Consider the following 12028-nt stretch of genomic DNA (forward strand, 5'->3'; position numbering starts at 1 on the left):
CCATAGTTTGTGGCAAGCACTTTTTCTCAAATGTGACATTACGTAAGGCAAATATCCATACATTATTAGGTCTTTCTGAGATTATCGATGGCTCTAGGAATGCCACAGTTGTTTTGCCAAATGGCATGACCTTGCATATCGAAGATGCATTGCTAAATAATATATCGATGAGGAATCTACGTAGCTTCAAAGATGTACTTCGTAATTGGTACCATCTCAAAACAATTTATGAGCAAAATAAGGAATGTATCTACATCACCTTTTATTAGATAGGCCAGAAGATCATCCATGAGAAGTCGGAAGCTTCAACTATAAGATTGTATTGTGTCATTATTAGAGCTGTTGAATCCTACATTACCATGTCTTGGAGACTAGTAAATCCCAATGAGTTTGGACTTTGGCATGATCTCCTAGGTCACCGTAGAGCTACGATGATGAGTAGGATAATCCAAAATACTAAAGGACACCTTTTAAAGGATAAAAAGGTTTTATTGTTCAAAGATTGTACCTGTGAAACTTGTTCACAAGGAAAGCTCATTACTAGACTTTTTATGACAAAGGTTGATCTTATATCCCTTTCATTCTTACAAAGACTTCAAGGTGATATTTGTGGACTAATACAACTAACAAGTGAGCTATTTTGATATTTTATAGTATTAGTGAACTTTTTTATTAAGGATAAAGCTCAACTCTTCAGCGTTGGGTCATGCAATTTTGCATGCGGTGACACTAATTAGATTGTGCCCCATTACTAGCCTCTTACAATCTCCCATGCAGTTGGTTCTAGTTTATGAACTAGACATTTCACATTTACGCACCTTTGGGTGCATTGTACAAGTGGCTGTAGCACTGTCAAAAAAAGACTAAAATAAGTCCTTAACCCCGTTTGGGCATTTACGTTGGTTTTGATCCACCGTCCATTATTATGTTTTTGAAACCAACGATGAGTGATCTTTTACCTCCAGATTCGTGGATTGTTTATTTCGATGAAACAATGTTCCCATCAATTAGGATGTCTAAGGCTTCCATGACTGAGAAGCAGAAATTAGTTGAGAATTTCTCTTATAATGAGAAAAATCTATCCTATTTAGATCCAAAAACTCTGGAATGTGAAAGTGAGGTGCAACGTATAATCCATTTATAGGCTATTGCTAATAGACTTTCTGACGCATTTAATGATATTGCCAAGGTCACAAAGTCTCATATTCTGGCTGTGAATGCTCTAGCTAGGATTGTTGTTCCTGAAAGACAAGTTGAAATGGATCAAAATGGCCCATGCCTAAAATGTAGAAGACCGATAGGATCAAAAGACACTACCCTTTGAAAATGAAGGGGGAGGAATTAAGAATTCACTTTAGAGGAGCTTAGCATTAAGCTTGCTCTAAAAGAAGCTATTGCCCCTAAAATGGCACGAACCCATGAAAAGATCACAGACCATGAGAATACTGAGATCTCTATTACATATTATAATGAGATTTGAGATAGGAATGAGACAATCATCATTGATGTTTTTGTACTCTTAGTTGCTCATGAGATTATGAACAATGATTATGAACCAAGATCTATTATCGGATGTCGTCAAAGGCAAGATTAGCCTAAGTAGGAGGAAGCAATCCAAGCTGAATTGGCTTGACTAGCTAAACAAGAGGTTTTCAAACCTATAGCTCAAATCCCTGATAATGTAATGCCTGTTGGATAAAAATGGGTCTTTGTTTAGAAACGAAATGAGAAAAACAAGATCATGAAGTATAAAACTCGACTGGTAGCCCAAGGCTTTTCTTAAAGGCTTGGGATTGATTATGATGGGACGTATTCACTTGTGATAGATACAATTACCTTTTGTTTCGTTATTAGCATATCTATTTCTAAAAAATTGAAAATACGTCTTATGGAGGTTATGACAACACATTTATATGGTTCATTAGACCCTGATATTTATATGAAAATTTTCAAGGGGTTTAAAAGGCTGGAAGCATACACTCATCGTAACTTATTCTCAATAAAGTTGTAAAGATCTTTATACGGGTTAAAGCAATCCGGTCGAATATGGTATCAATGCTTAAGCAAGTACCTATTTAAGGAAGGGTATAAAAATGATCCTATCTGCCCATGCGTGTTTATTAAGAAATCAAAAATCGGATTTGTTATGGTAGTAGTTTATGTCGATAATATAAATTTGATGGAACTCTAGAAGAATTATCTACAACTATCGAATATTTGAAAAAAGAGTTTGAAGTTAAAGATTTAGGTAAAACCAAACTTTGTCTTAGTCTAGAGCTTGAGCACAAAGAAAATGGAATACTTGTCCACTAGTTAGCATACATTGAGAGATCGCTTAGACGTTTTAATATGGACAAGGCTCACCCATTAAGCACCCTTATGGTTGTGAGGTTTCTTGATCCCCAAAAAGTCCCGTTTCATCCTAGAGAGCCTAATGATGAGATACTTTGTCTTGAAGTACCATATCTCAATGTAAGTGGGACTTTGATGTACTTGGCACAATGTACGAGACCAGATATCACTTTTACGATAGATTTGTTGGCATGTTTTAGTTTTGAGCCAACCCGAAAACACTAGAATGGGAAAAAATATATCTTTTGTTATTTTCGAGGAACCATAGATTTGGGATTATATTATTCCAAGGATTCCACTAACTATGGTTTAGTTGGATATGCTGATGCGGGATATAAATCTTATTTGCATAAGACTCACTCTTAAACTCATTATTTATTTTACTATAATAGCACCACCATTTCTTGGTGCTCTACTAAGCAAACGCTAGTAGCTACATCCTCCAATCATTTCGAGATTATTGCTCTATATGAAGTTGGAAAAAAGTGTGTTTGGTTGAGATCTATTATAACACATATTCATAATTCTTGTTGTTTAACACCGATTGCAAATTCTCCCACCATAATTTATAAAGATAATGCTACTTGTGTTGCACAAGTCAAGGGAGGATATATTAAAGGTGATAGGACCAAGCATATCTCGCGAAAAATTTTCTATACTCATGAACTCCAATAAAGTCGACAAGTTGACACTAAACAAATTCGCTCTACTAATAGTCTTGCAGATCTTTTACCAAGTCATTGCCAATGCCAACATTTGAAAAATTAGTATATGGCATTGGAGTGTTGCGAAAGATTGATTTGCCCTTAGAATGACAAAGTATCAATTACCCTAAAAGCAGTAAACCCTAAAAGTGGCAATAGGGCTCAATTGAGGGGGAGCAATTATGGACTTAGTGCATTATACTCTTTTTCCCATTTGTTCGATTTTTATCCCATTGGGTTTTTCCAACTTAAGTTTTTTAATAAGGCAATAATAGCACGTCTAGTTAGGCCACCATAATGGTGTTCCGTCCAAGGGGGAGTGTTATGGAAATATGGACATATCACACCACATTAGATCAATACAAATTAGAGTAATTTGATAAATGATAAATGTATTATCCATATTCTAGATATTTCAAAATTCATCTACATGCTGAAATTATCTAGGTGATAATGTGGGATTTATGAAGAAGGTAATGTAATTTAAAGATATATCTTATTAGGAGATTGTGATAGCCATCGATCTGTTAGGGGCTTCAACTATAAATAAAGGGTCACCCCACCCTTATTTATAAAACAGTTATTTTTCATTTCAAGTATTACTTCAGTAATACATAAAGAGCATTCTCTCAATATCTCTCTTTTCTTCCTATTTCAATTATTTCTTTTACAACAAAAACTCAATATTAATTTTTTTGTAACAATTTTAAAATAATTTGCATCTTTAAAACTAGATAAAAAAAATTCTTACTCAGAAAATATAATGTCACAACTAACATTTTATAAATTGTAACATAAATTGTGAGAATAAGGATAAAAGTACATAAGGAACTAATGTAAAATAATTTTTTTAAAAAAAAACAAGAAGTAATGTAAAATATTAATGTTACAATATTGGTAGTGAGAACGATAGCAACAGCAACTATTAAAATTAGATACAAGTTCACTATAATCGGCTTCGTCAGCTTATGAGTATTGTAAAGCTAGCAATAAATCAAGTAGTGATGACATCTACGAGTTTGTGAATTTCATGCCATCTACTTGCTTGTAAAAATGCCTGTAAGAGGTTGCAGGTAGTCATACGTGACAGGGTAAATAGCATAAAAAAGGAAAGTTTAAGGAAGTCATGATTAGCAAAGAGTTTTCACTATATTTATTAATAACTTGTCTCCACTGTTTAATTGATTACGGTTGGGACAAATTAGAAGCCATTTTGGAAAAGTTCTTAATGTTTTTCAGTTTTCAAAGGAGGTAGGATAGAGGAAGGATTTTAGGTTTTTGATATTTGGGGTTGGGTAAAAGCAAGAACAACAATTGAACGATTAAATGGGGTATGGTTTTTCAATTACAAAATTAGTGCTAATCGAGCTTGTTTCAACACACGTTCATCATTCTGGCAGAAGAGAGATTTTGTAAAGAAATTGCCTTAAACATAAATTCAAACCATTATTGGTCCTTCCACTGAGACCAAATCAAGGATTGTTAATGATAATAGTGAAAACAAGAGCTGTATTAACGTTTTGTTGGGTCATAATGATGGGGAGGATTTTCCAGCCACCAAGGAGTTTGTTAAAGTCTGTGCAATCTATATGGATGATGAAATTCTCCAATGGTTAGAGAATTCCATGGTAGCTGATAGTGATAATATTAAGGATCTAGATTCCATGATGACTCAATTAGAGGAGTGTGGCAAGGTTGGGGTGGAGATACACCACATGTCAAGACACAAATCTTGATTTCTTTAAGGATAATGGTTTGATAGAGCACCATAAGAAAGAGAAAAGAAAGCTTCAAAAGTTGGTTCTTTTGTTTTTATATGTGGAATGTAAACTTGGCAGGGGAAAGAGAAAGTGTTGGATCTTTGCGTCAACTATGCCTATCCATGAGTGGAATGCACACACATTCCAAGCCATTGTAGGTGAAGAGAATGTTAAATTCACTTCATTTGAAAGGATTGTTATGATGATGAGTACATGCCTAAAGGTTAGATTGGATGAAGTGATATGGCTACAAATGGGTGAAAAGCTTTATGAGGTGCATGCAAATGAATTCTAAACAGAAAGGTGATTAGAGTTTCTTGCAATTGCCACTTTAAATAAATGGGATGCGCAATCTAATGGCAACTTGCAATCTATAGCAAATGGGAAAAATGGAATTTTTTATGAAGTAGTACCAGATGGATGTAACTGTCAAGCTCACAATAAGCCATCTGATAGTGTTAGGCAAGTTTTTAACATTGTCCTTCTTGTTGATGGTGATATGTAGCACGGGATAGGCCAAATTGGGAAAGGGAAGAGAAACTTTTGTTAGTCCTCTAATAAGTCATTAATTGATAGGCCCATTGAGTTTAATGAAGACCAAATTTGTGAGTGGGCCAATTTGAGGAGATTATGGAAACAAGTTTGGGTTTGTTGCAAATTAACGAGTTTTGAGTCAAACAGAAGTTGAATTGGCTAGATTGGAAGGGAATAAAAGTCTAAACAATACTAGGCTTAAGGGAGATGGCCTAGTGGAATGGGGAGAGAATTACGACATGCAAAACTCTAGACTATAAGGAAACGGTGATGGGAGAATTATAGACCTAGTGAACAATAACCAATTAGGATTGGAATAAATGAGGATGGCTAAAGATAATGGGTTCTGATTGTGTAGAAATGGAACAAATAAGAAAAGAGCAAATGGGCTCGAGCTTAAGGGAAGACATAGCTTTGGAAGTGGATACAAAAAGGTTGGAGTACTTAGTGATAGTGATAGAATTGGGTTTTAGTAAAAATAAGACACATGGTCAAGTTGTGTCCCAAACTCTAGAAGCTTTTACAAGTCTTGGTGAGGGAAACACAAAGGAGATAGAGTGTGTGTGTGTGTGTCACAATCCAATCTTAGGCCATGACTGGTATGAGAACCAAGGAGACTATCCTCCCTTGATTCAAGCAAGCCTTACTCATTTAATACACCTGTGCAATTCCATACACCATAAACACCAAACTCAGTCGGCTCTCATACATATATACATGTCAAACATACATTATCCATTACGCATACTCATGTGCTTGTATAGGCCCTTGGGCCATTACATCATATCTTATGCATCATAGTACACCACTATACTTAGCTATAACACAAAAAAGTGTAACTTGACACTTGTAAGCACATGACTAAAAATGAGACTCATCAACAGAATGTAGCAAGACTCATGTAGGCTCAAGGGTTGACTATAAGGCATACCTATCAACAAACTCGAGGATCCCTCCCCAGATGGTGATCTATTCTACGCATATATATGAAAACCAAAAACATGAGTCTTAAAAACGTGAGTGTAACTTAGCGAATGAATAATGGAAAACGAGAACAAGCTAAGTATAAGTTGTTAATGATGCCATGCATTGGTTCTCAAACTATGCATTTCATTTTAAAACCAAATTTCCATTCCAAGCATGAATAACGATATAATACGTGCAACAATTAGATGTATTTATATAGTATAAAAACTTCCTTAAAAGTTTAAGAAGGGGTGCAAACTGATGGCCTTTAAATGGCATTTAAAGGAATCCAAAGACTTAATTCTAGTGTAAAGGGATTGACTTTTTTTCCTTTGGGGGTTGATCCATAGCTCACAGAACCTATTCTATGGGTTCTATCCTTTAGGGATTGACCTTCTCCCTTGGTGGTGTTAATCCCTTTTTAATAGAATGTCTTAAAAAGGCTACTAAAATCTGGGGATCGACCTTTCTTATGTTGAGGATCAATCCCTACAAAATAGAATTCCTCCTATTTAGCTACAGGACCATAGGGGTTGACCTCTTCACCCTTGGAGATTGATCCTTTTTTCAATAAAAATCATTTTTTAAGTTCTTTTAAGCTATAAACTCATTTACATAAGAAATGATCCATCTCCCTCTAACACAAGCTTGCCACAAGCTTCAACACCATCAAAACATCAATCTCCTGACATCTAGTAAGAGTGGATCGCAATCCAACAATTAATACCTCATCAAGCTTCCTTTCATTTTAGATGCTTAAATCTAAAACAAGTCAATTAAAGGAAGCATCTTATTTAGTTTTCAACATGCACTCTAGGAAAGAAAAGAGTTTCTTTTATGAACATTATCAATAGTATAAGTAAGATCATCAACAACACAAGAGCCACATGCCCTTCCTTTAAACACAAGTCGTCTACAATCAAAGTCATCAACAATAGTCCAACACATGCCTTCCACCTCACACATGCTGCCCACATCACTATTACTAGCAAAACAATGATCATGTGCCTTTCACCTTACACATGTTATCCACAATCATACAATAGACTTATACCCTTCACCTCACAGACGTTATCCATAATCAAGATAAAAACTTGTACCCTACACTTGGCACATGTTATCCATAATCAAATATGTATCCACATAATTAAATTTTAAATAAGGTTTTCCACCAAAACGCTTGTTCCCTTAACACTTTCAAATACACACACACACACACACACACACACAAAGTATATCAACTTTGTCAAATGGACAATTGCACCACAATTCTTAATTGGGATTTCACAAATATGTGCAAACAGATGAATTTGTAAAACACGATTTATGCTTCTTTTTATTCAAAATGGGTGTTGATGCAATCCACTTACCTCAAGTGTCTCTTCTTACGACTTTGGCAAGTAGACTTCATGCACCTAGCTTCCGATAGTTCCTTAAGGCTTCAAAGGATCCTAGAACAACCATAGCTCACTTAAATTCTTCCTTGCTTATTAATTCAAAACAAGTCAAGTAACTATGAAATTTCATTTTTCGAAGTCAACAAGCTTAGACTTTCATTCCAAAACTTCCACAATTTCAAAACATCAAGTCCTTACCTTGGTGAACAATCAAGAGTAGCTTTCCACTGATTTCCTTAGCCTAGAAGAAGAGATTAAGCTGCAACCAAAAAGAAAAGAAATTACAAGCTAGTCAAATTGAAGGTAATGGCTTAAAGAAGCCAAAATGCACTTTTGTTTCTAATCTTAAGGCCCCAAAATGAGTGTAAGAGTGAGTGGGAGTGAGAAGGGGAGAGTTCGAAGGGTTTGAGTGAAAAAATGAGTGAAAAGAGCCTAAGAGAACTTAATGGGCAGATGGGCCAAAGTTAGCCAAGTATACTCATGAAGATCAACCCTTTTTGAAGGGGGGTCGATCCTTTCAATCCAAAAACCTATTTAAGGGCTTATGGAAACCAAGGATTGACCCGTTATGCTCAAAGGCTTTATCCCTTCAAGACAAAATGTTTGAAAGGCTTGTCTACTTAGTTTTTCTTGTTCATTAACTTTCTAACACTCCTTTTTTTGATACAAGAGTATAATAGTAGATTATTATTAGTTTGAAATTATAGGTATATTAAAATTCTTCCTTTACTTGTATTAAGATTTTAAACTAGTCATGTTCTATTTAGGAATAGAACACCTATTTTATTTAAATCTCTTATTAATTATTCTAATTGTATTAGAATAATTAGGAGTAGAGTTTTATTAGGATTTGGGCCTATAATACTATAAATAGGACCCTTAGGCTTAGTTATGAGACATTCAGAGTTGAGAGTTAATAAATAATATTTTCTTAAGCAGGAGTGCTTATTTCTCTAGGTTTTTTTAAAGAGTAAGAGGTTTTAGTATCTTTGGCCTAGCCAACCAAAATGGGATTTTGGCTATTTTTCACCTTAGTGGGGTTTTCAACCTTGCCAAGATTGGTGATTCACCTTAGTGGGGTTTTCAACCTCGCCACGATTGGTGTCTTTCACAACGCACAAGTGTCTTTACAACGCCCCAGCGTCAGTTTGGTATCAGAGCGGGAGGATCATTGTTCGTTGCATAAAGATTCACTGTCAAGTTTCAATACTCCCTGTTCGGGTAATTTTATTTATTGCTTTATAGTTATATCATCATCTTTTTTTTTCTCTACATCACCACATCATCATCATCATATAATAAAATACCGCCAAGATGTTAAAATCGTCAAAGAGATGATCACGAGATTGAGATTACAGAACTACGTCAGCAAATTCAAGAATTACAAGAGCAACTCGCAAGACGTGATGCTCAAATCAACAATAACAGCTCTAGTGATGAAGATAATGACACTAATCCGTTTCATCAAAATTCATCCTCTGAATAAGAAATTCCTATTCGTCGCCTAAGAACTGCTGCTACCAAAGATTTGGGAATCAAAGTCAACATTCTTGAGTTTGAAGGAAGACTTCATCCTGATGACTTCCTTGACTGGCTTTACACAGTGGAAAGAGTTTTCGAGCTCAAAGATATTCCCGATGAAAAACGTGTGAAGCTTATGGCAATTAAATTAAAGAAGCACACTTCTATTTGGTGGGAAAATCTCAAAAGGCAACAAGAAAGAGAAGGACGCAACAAGATCAGAACATGGGATAAGATGCGTCGAGAACTCAAGCATAAGTTCCTTCCTGAGCATTATCGACAAGAAATTTTTATCAAATTTCATAACTTGAGGCAAAAAACAATGTCGGTAGAAGAATATACAATGGAGTTCGAACAACTTCACATGAAGTGCGATGTCCATGAACCTGAAGAACAAACTGTAGCTCATTATCTTGGGGGTCTCAATGTTGAAATTGCAGATGTTGTTCAACTACAACCATATTGGAACCTAAATGATGTCATCAAATTAGCATTAAAGGTTGAGAAACAACAATTAAGAAAAAGCTCAGTGAGTTTATCTAGACAAAAAGATTCCACCTCAAACCGTGGGAGACAAAGTTCAGCAACCATTCCACCTCCAAAGGTAAACTCTTTCAAAATTCTAAACAATAAAGAGACTACTTCTACTCGTGTTTCTAATGTCAACAAAAAGTGCTTCAAATGCCAAGGATTTGGGCATATTGCTTCTGATTGTCCAAATCGAAAAATTACCTCTTTAGTTGAAGAAGAAGTCATGGAAGAACCTAGACTAGAAAAAGTAGACGATGAGCTAGAAATATTCAACAACAAAGAGATAGAAGAAGTTTCTGCTGACCATGGAGAAGCTCTTGTTGTTCGTCGTAACCTTAACACTACTATGATGACAGAAGATGAAAGTTGGCTACGTCACAACATATTCTATACAAGGTGCACATCTCAAGGGAAGGTTTGTAATGTCATTATTGATAGTGGAAGCTGTGAGAATGTTGTTGCCAACTACATGGTGGAAAAGTTGAAACTTTCAATTGAAGTACATCCTTATCGTTACAAGTTACAATGGCTGAGAAAAGGAAACGACGTTAAGGTAACAAAGCGCTATTGTGTTCAATTCTCTATTGAAAATAAGTATGAAGATGAAGTCTGGTGTGATGTTATTCCAATGGACGCTTGCCACTTGTTGTTAGGACGCCCATGGCAATATGATCGTCGAGCTCACCATGATGGATACAAGAATACTTATTCCTTCATTAAGGATGGAGTAAAAATTATGTTGACTTCTTTAAAACCAAAAGACCAACCAAAGAGACAAGAGGAAGATAAAACACTCATCACTATGTCTGGTTTAAACAAAGCTTATCGTGAGTGAAGCCTTTTATACCTCTTATTAGTTTGTAAGGAGAATGAAGTATCTTCACCTTTATCCAAAGATGTCAAACCCATAATTGAAGAGTTTTGTGATGTTGTACCTGAAAAGATACCTCATGGACTGCCACCAATGCGAGATATTCAGCATGCCATCGATTTCATCCTTGGTTTTGTAATTCCAAACAAGCCTGCTTATCTCATGAGTCCGCAAGAGTATAAGGAGTTACAACATCAAGTCAAACAACTTTTGGAGAAAGGCTTAGTAAGAGAAAGCGTTAGCCCTTGTGTTGTTCCTGCTTTATTAGTTCCAAAAAAAGATGAAACATGGCGTATGTGCATTGACAGTCGTGCCGTGAACAAAATCACCATCAAGTATCATTTTCCCATTTCTAGACTTGATGATTTGTTGGATCAATTGCATGGTGCTATTATCTTTTCCAAGATCGATCTGCATAGTGGTTATCACCAAATTCGAATGCAACTTAGAGATGAATGGAAAACTGCATTTAAAACTTGTGATGGGCTATATGAGTGGACAGTTATGCCTTTTAGCGTTTCTAATGCACCTAGCACCTTTATGCGCCTAATGAACCAAGTATTTCGTCCTTTTATTGGGAAGTTTGTTGTGGTTTATTTTGATGATATTTTGGTGTATAGTAAAAGTCAGAAAGAACATCTGCAACATTTATGGTAGATATTTGAAGTACTTCGAGAGCAAAAGCTTTTTGCTAACTTAAAGAAGTGTGAATTTATGACCAACAAAGTTATTTTCCTGGGATATGTTGTTTCAAACCAAGGGATTGAAGTGGACCAAAGCAAAGTTGATGTTATTGTCAATTGGCCAGTTCTGAAGTCACTTCATGATGTTCGAAGCTTTCATGGATTGACCTCTTTTTATCGACGTTTCATCAAAAACTTCAGTTCTGTTGCTGCTCCGCTTACTAAATGCCTCAAACAAGATAGTTTCATATGGAGTACCAAGGCACAACATAGCTTCGAGGAATTGAAAGAAAGGATTACTAAAGCTCCCGTGCTTGCACTTCTGAACTTTGATTTGGTGTTTGAAGTTGATTGTGATGTCTCTAATGTTGGTATTGGTGCTGTTCTTTCTCAAGAAGGAAGATCAATTGCTTTTTTAGTGAGAAACTCAATGATGCAAAATTGAAGTACTCAACTTTTGATAAAGAGTTTTATGCTGTTATTCGAGCCCTTGATCATTGGAGCCATTATTTATTACCAAAAGAATTAATCTTTTATTCTGACCATGAAGCCTTCAAACACCTTAACTCCCAACGCAAGCTTAATCGGCGACATGCAGCTTGGAGTGAGTTTCTTCAAGCCTTTCCAATTCTCCTCAAGCACAAGTCAAGTGCACAAAACAAAGTAGATGATGCCTTAAGTCGTCGCCTTACTCTCCTCTCTACCTTAC

General features: G+C 35.7%; 1 protein-coding gene across 1 annotated transcript; it reads left to right on the top strand.

The window, feature by feature from the left end:
- Positions 1-943: 943 nt before the first annotated feature.
- LOC108663252 (uncharacterized) lies at positions 944-11764 on the top strand. The gene is made up of 4 exons (XM_088809685.1): positions 944-1127; positions 9201-10574; positions 10623-11194; positions 11294-11764. The coding sequence occupies exons 1-4, from the start codon at positions 944-946 to the stop codon at positions 11762-11764; spliced, it is 2601 nt and encodes an 866-aa protein (XP_088665811.1).
- Positions 11765-12028: the final 264 nt, after the last annotated feature.

The sequence above is a fragment of the Theobroma cacao genome, chromosome 9, assembly GCF_053813885.1.
Source record: "Theobroma cacao isolate CCN51 chromosome 9, ASM5381388v1, whole genome shotgun sequence".
NCBI lineage: Eukaryota > Viridiplantae > Streptophyta > Magnoliopsida > Malvales > Malvaceae > Theobroma > Theobroma cacao.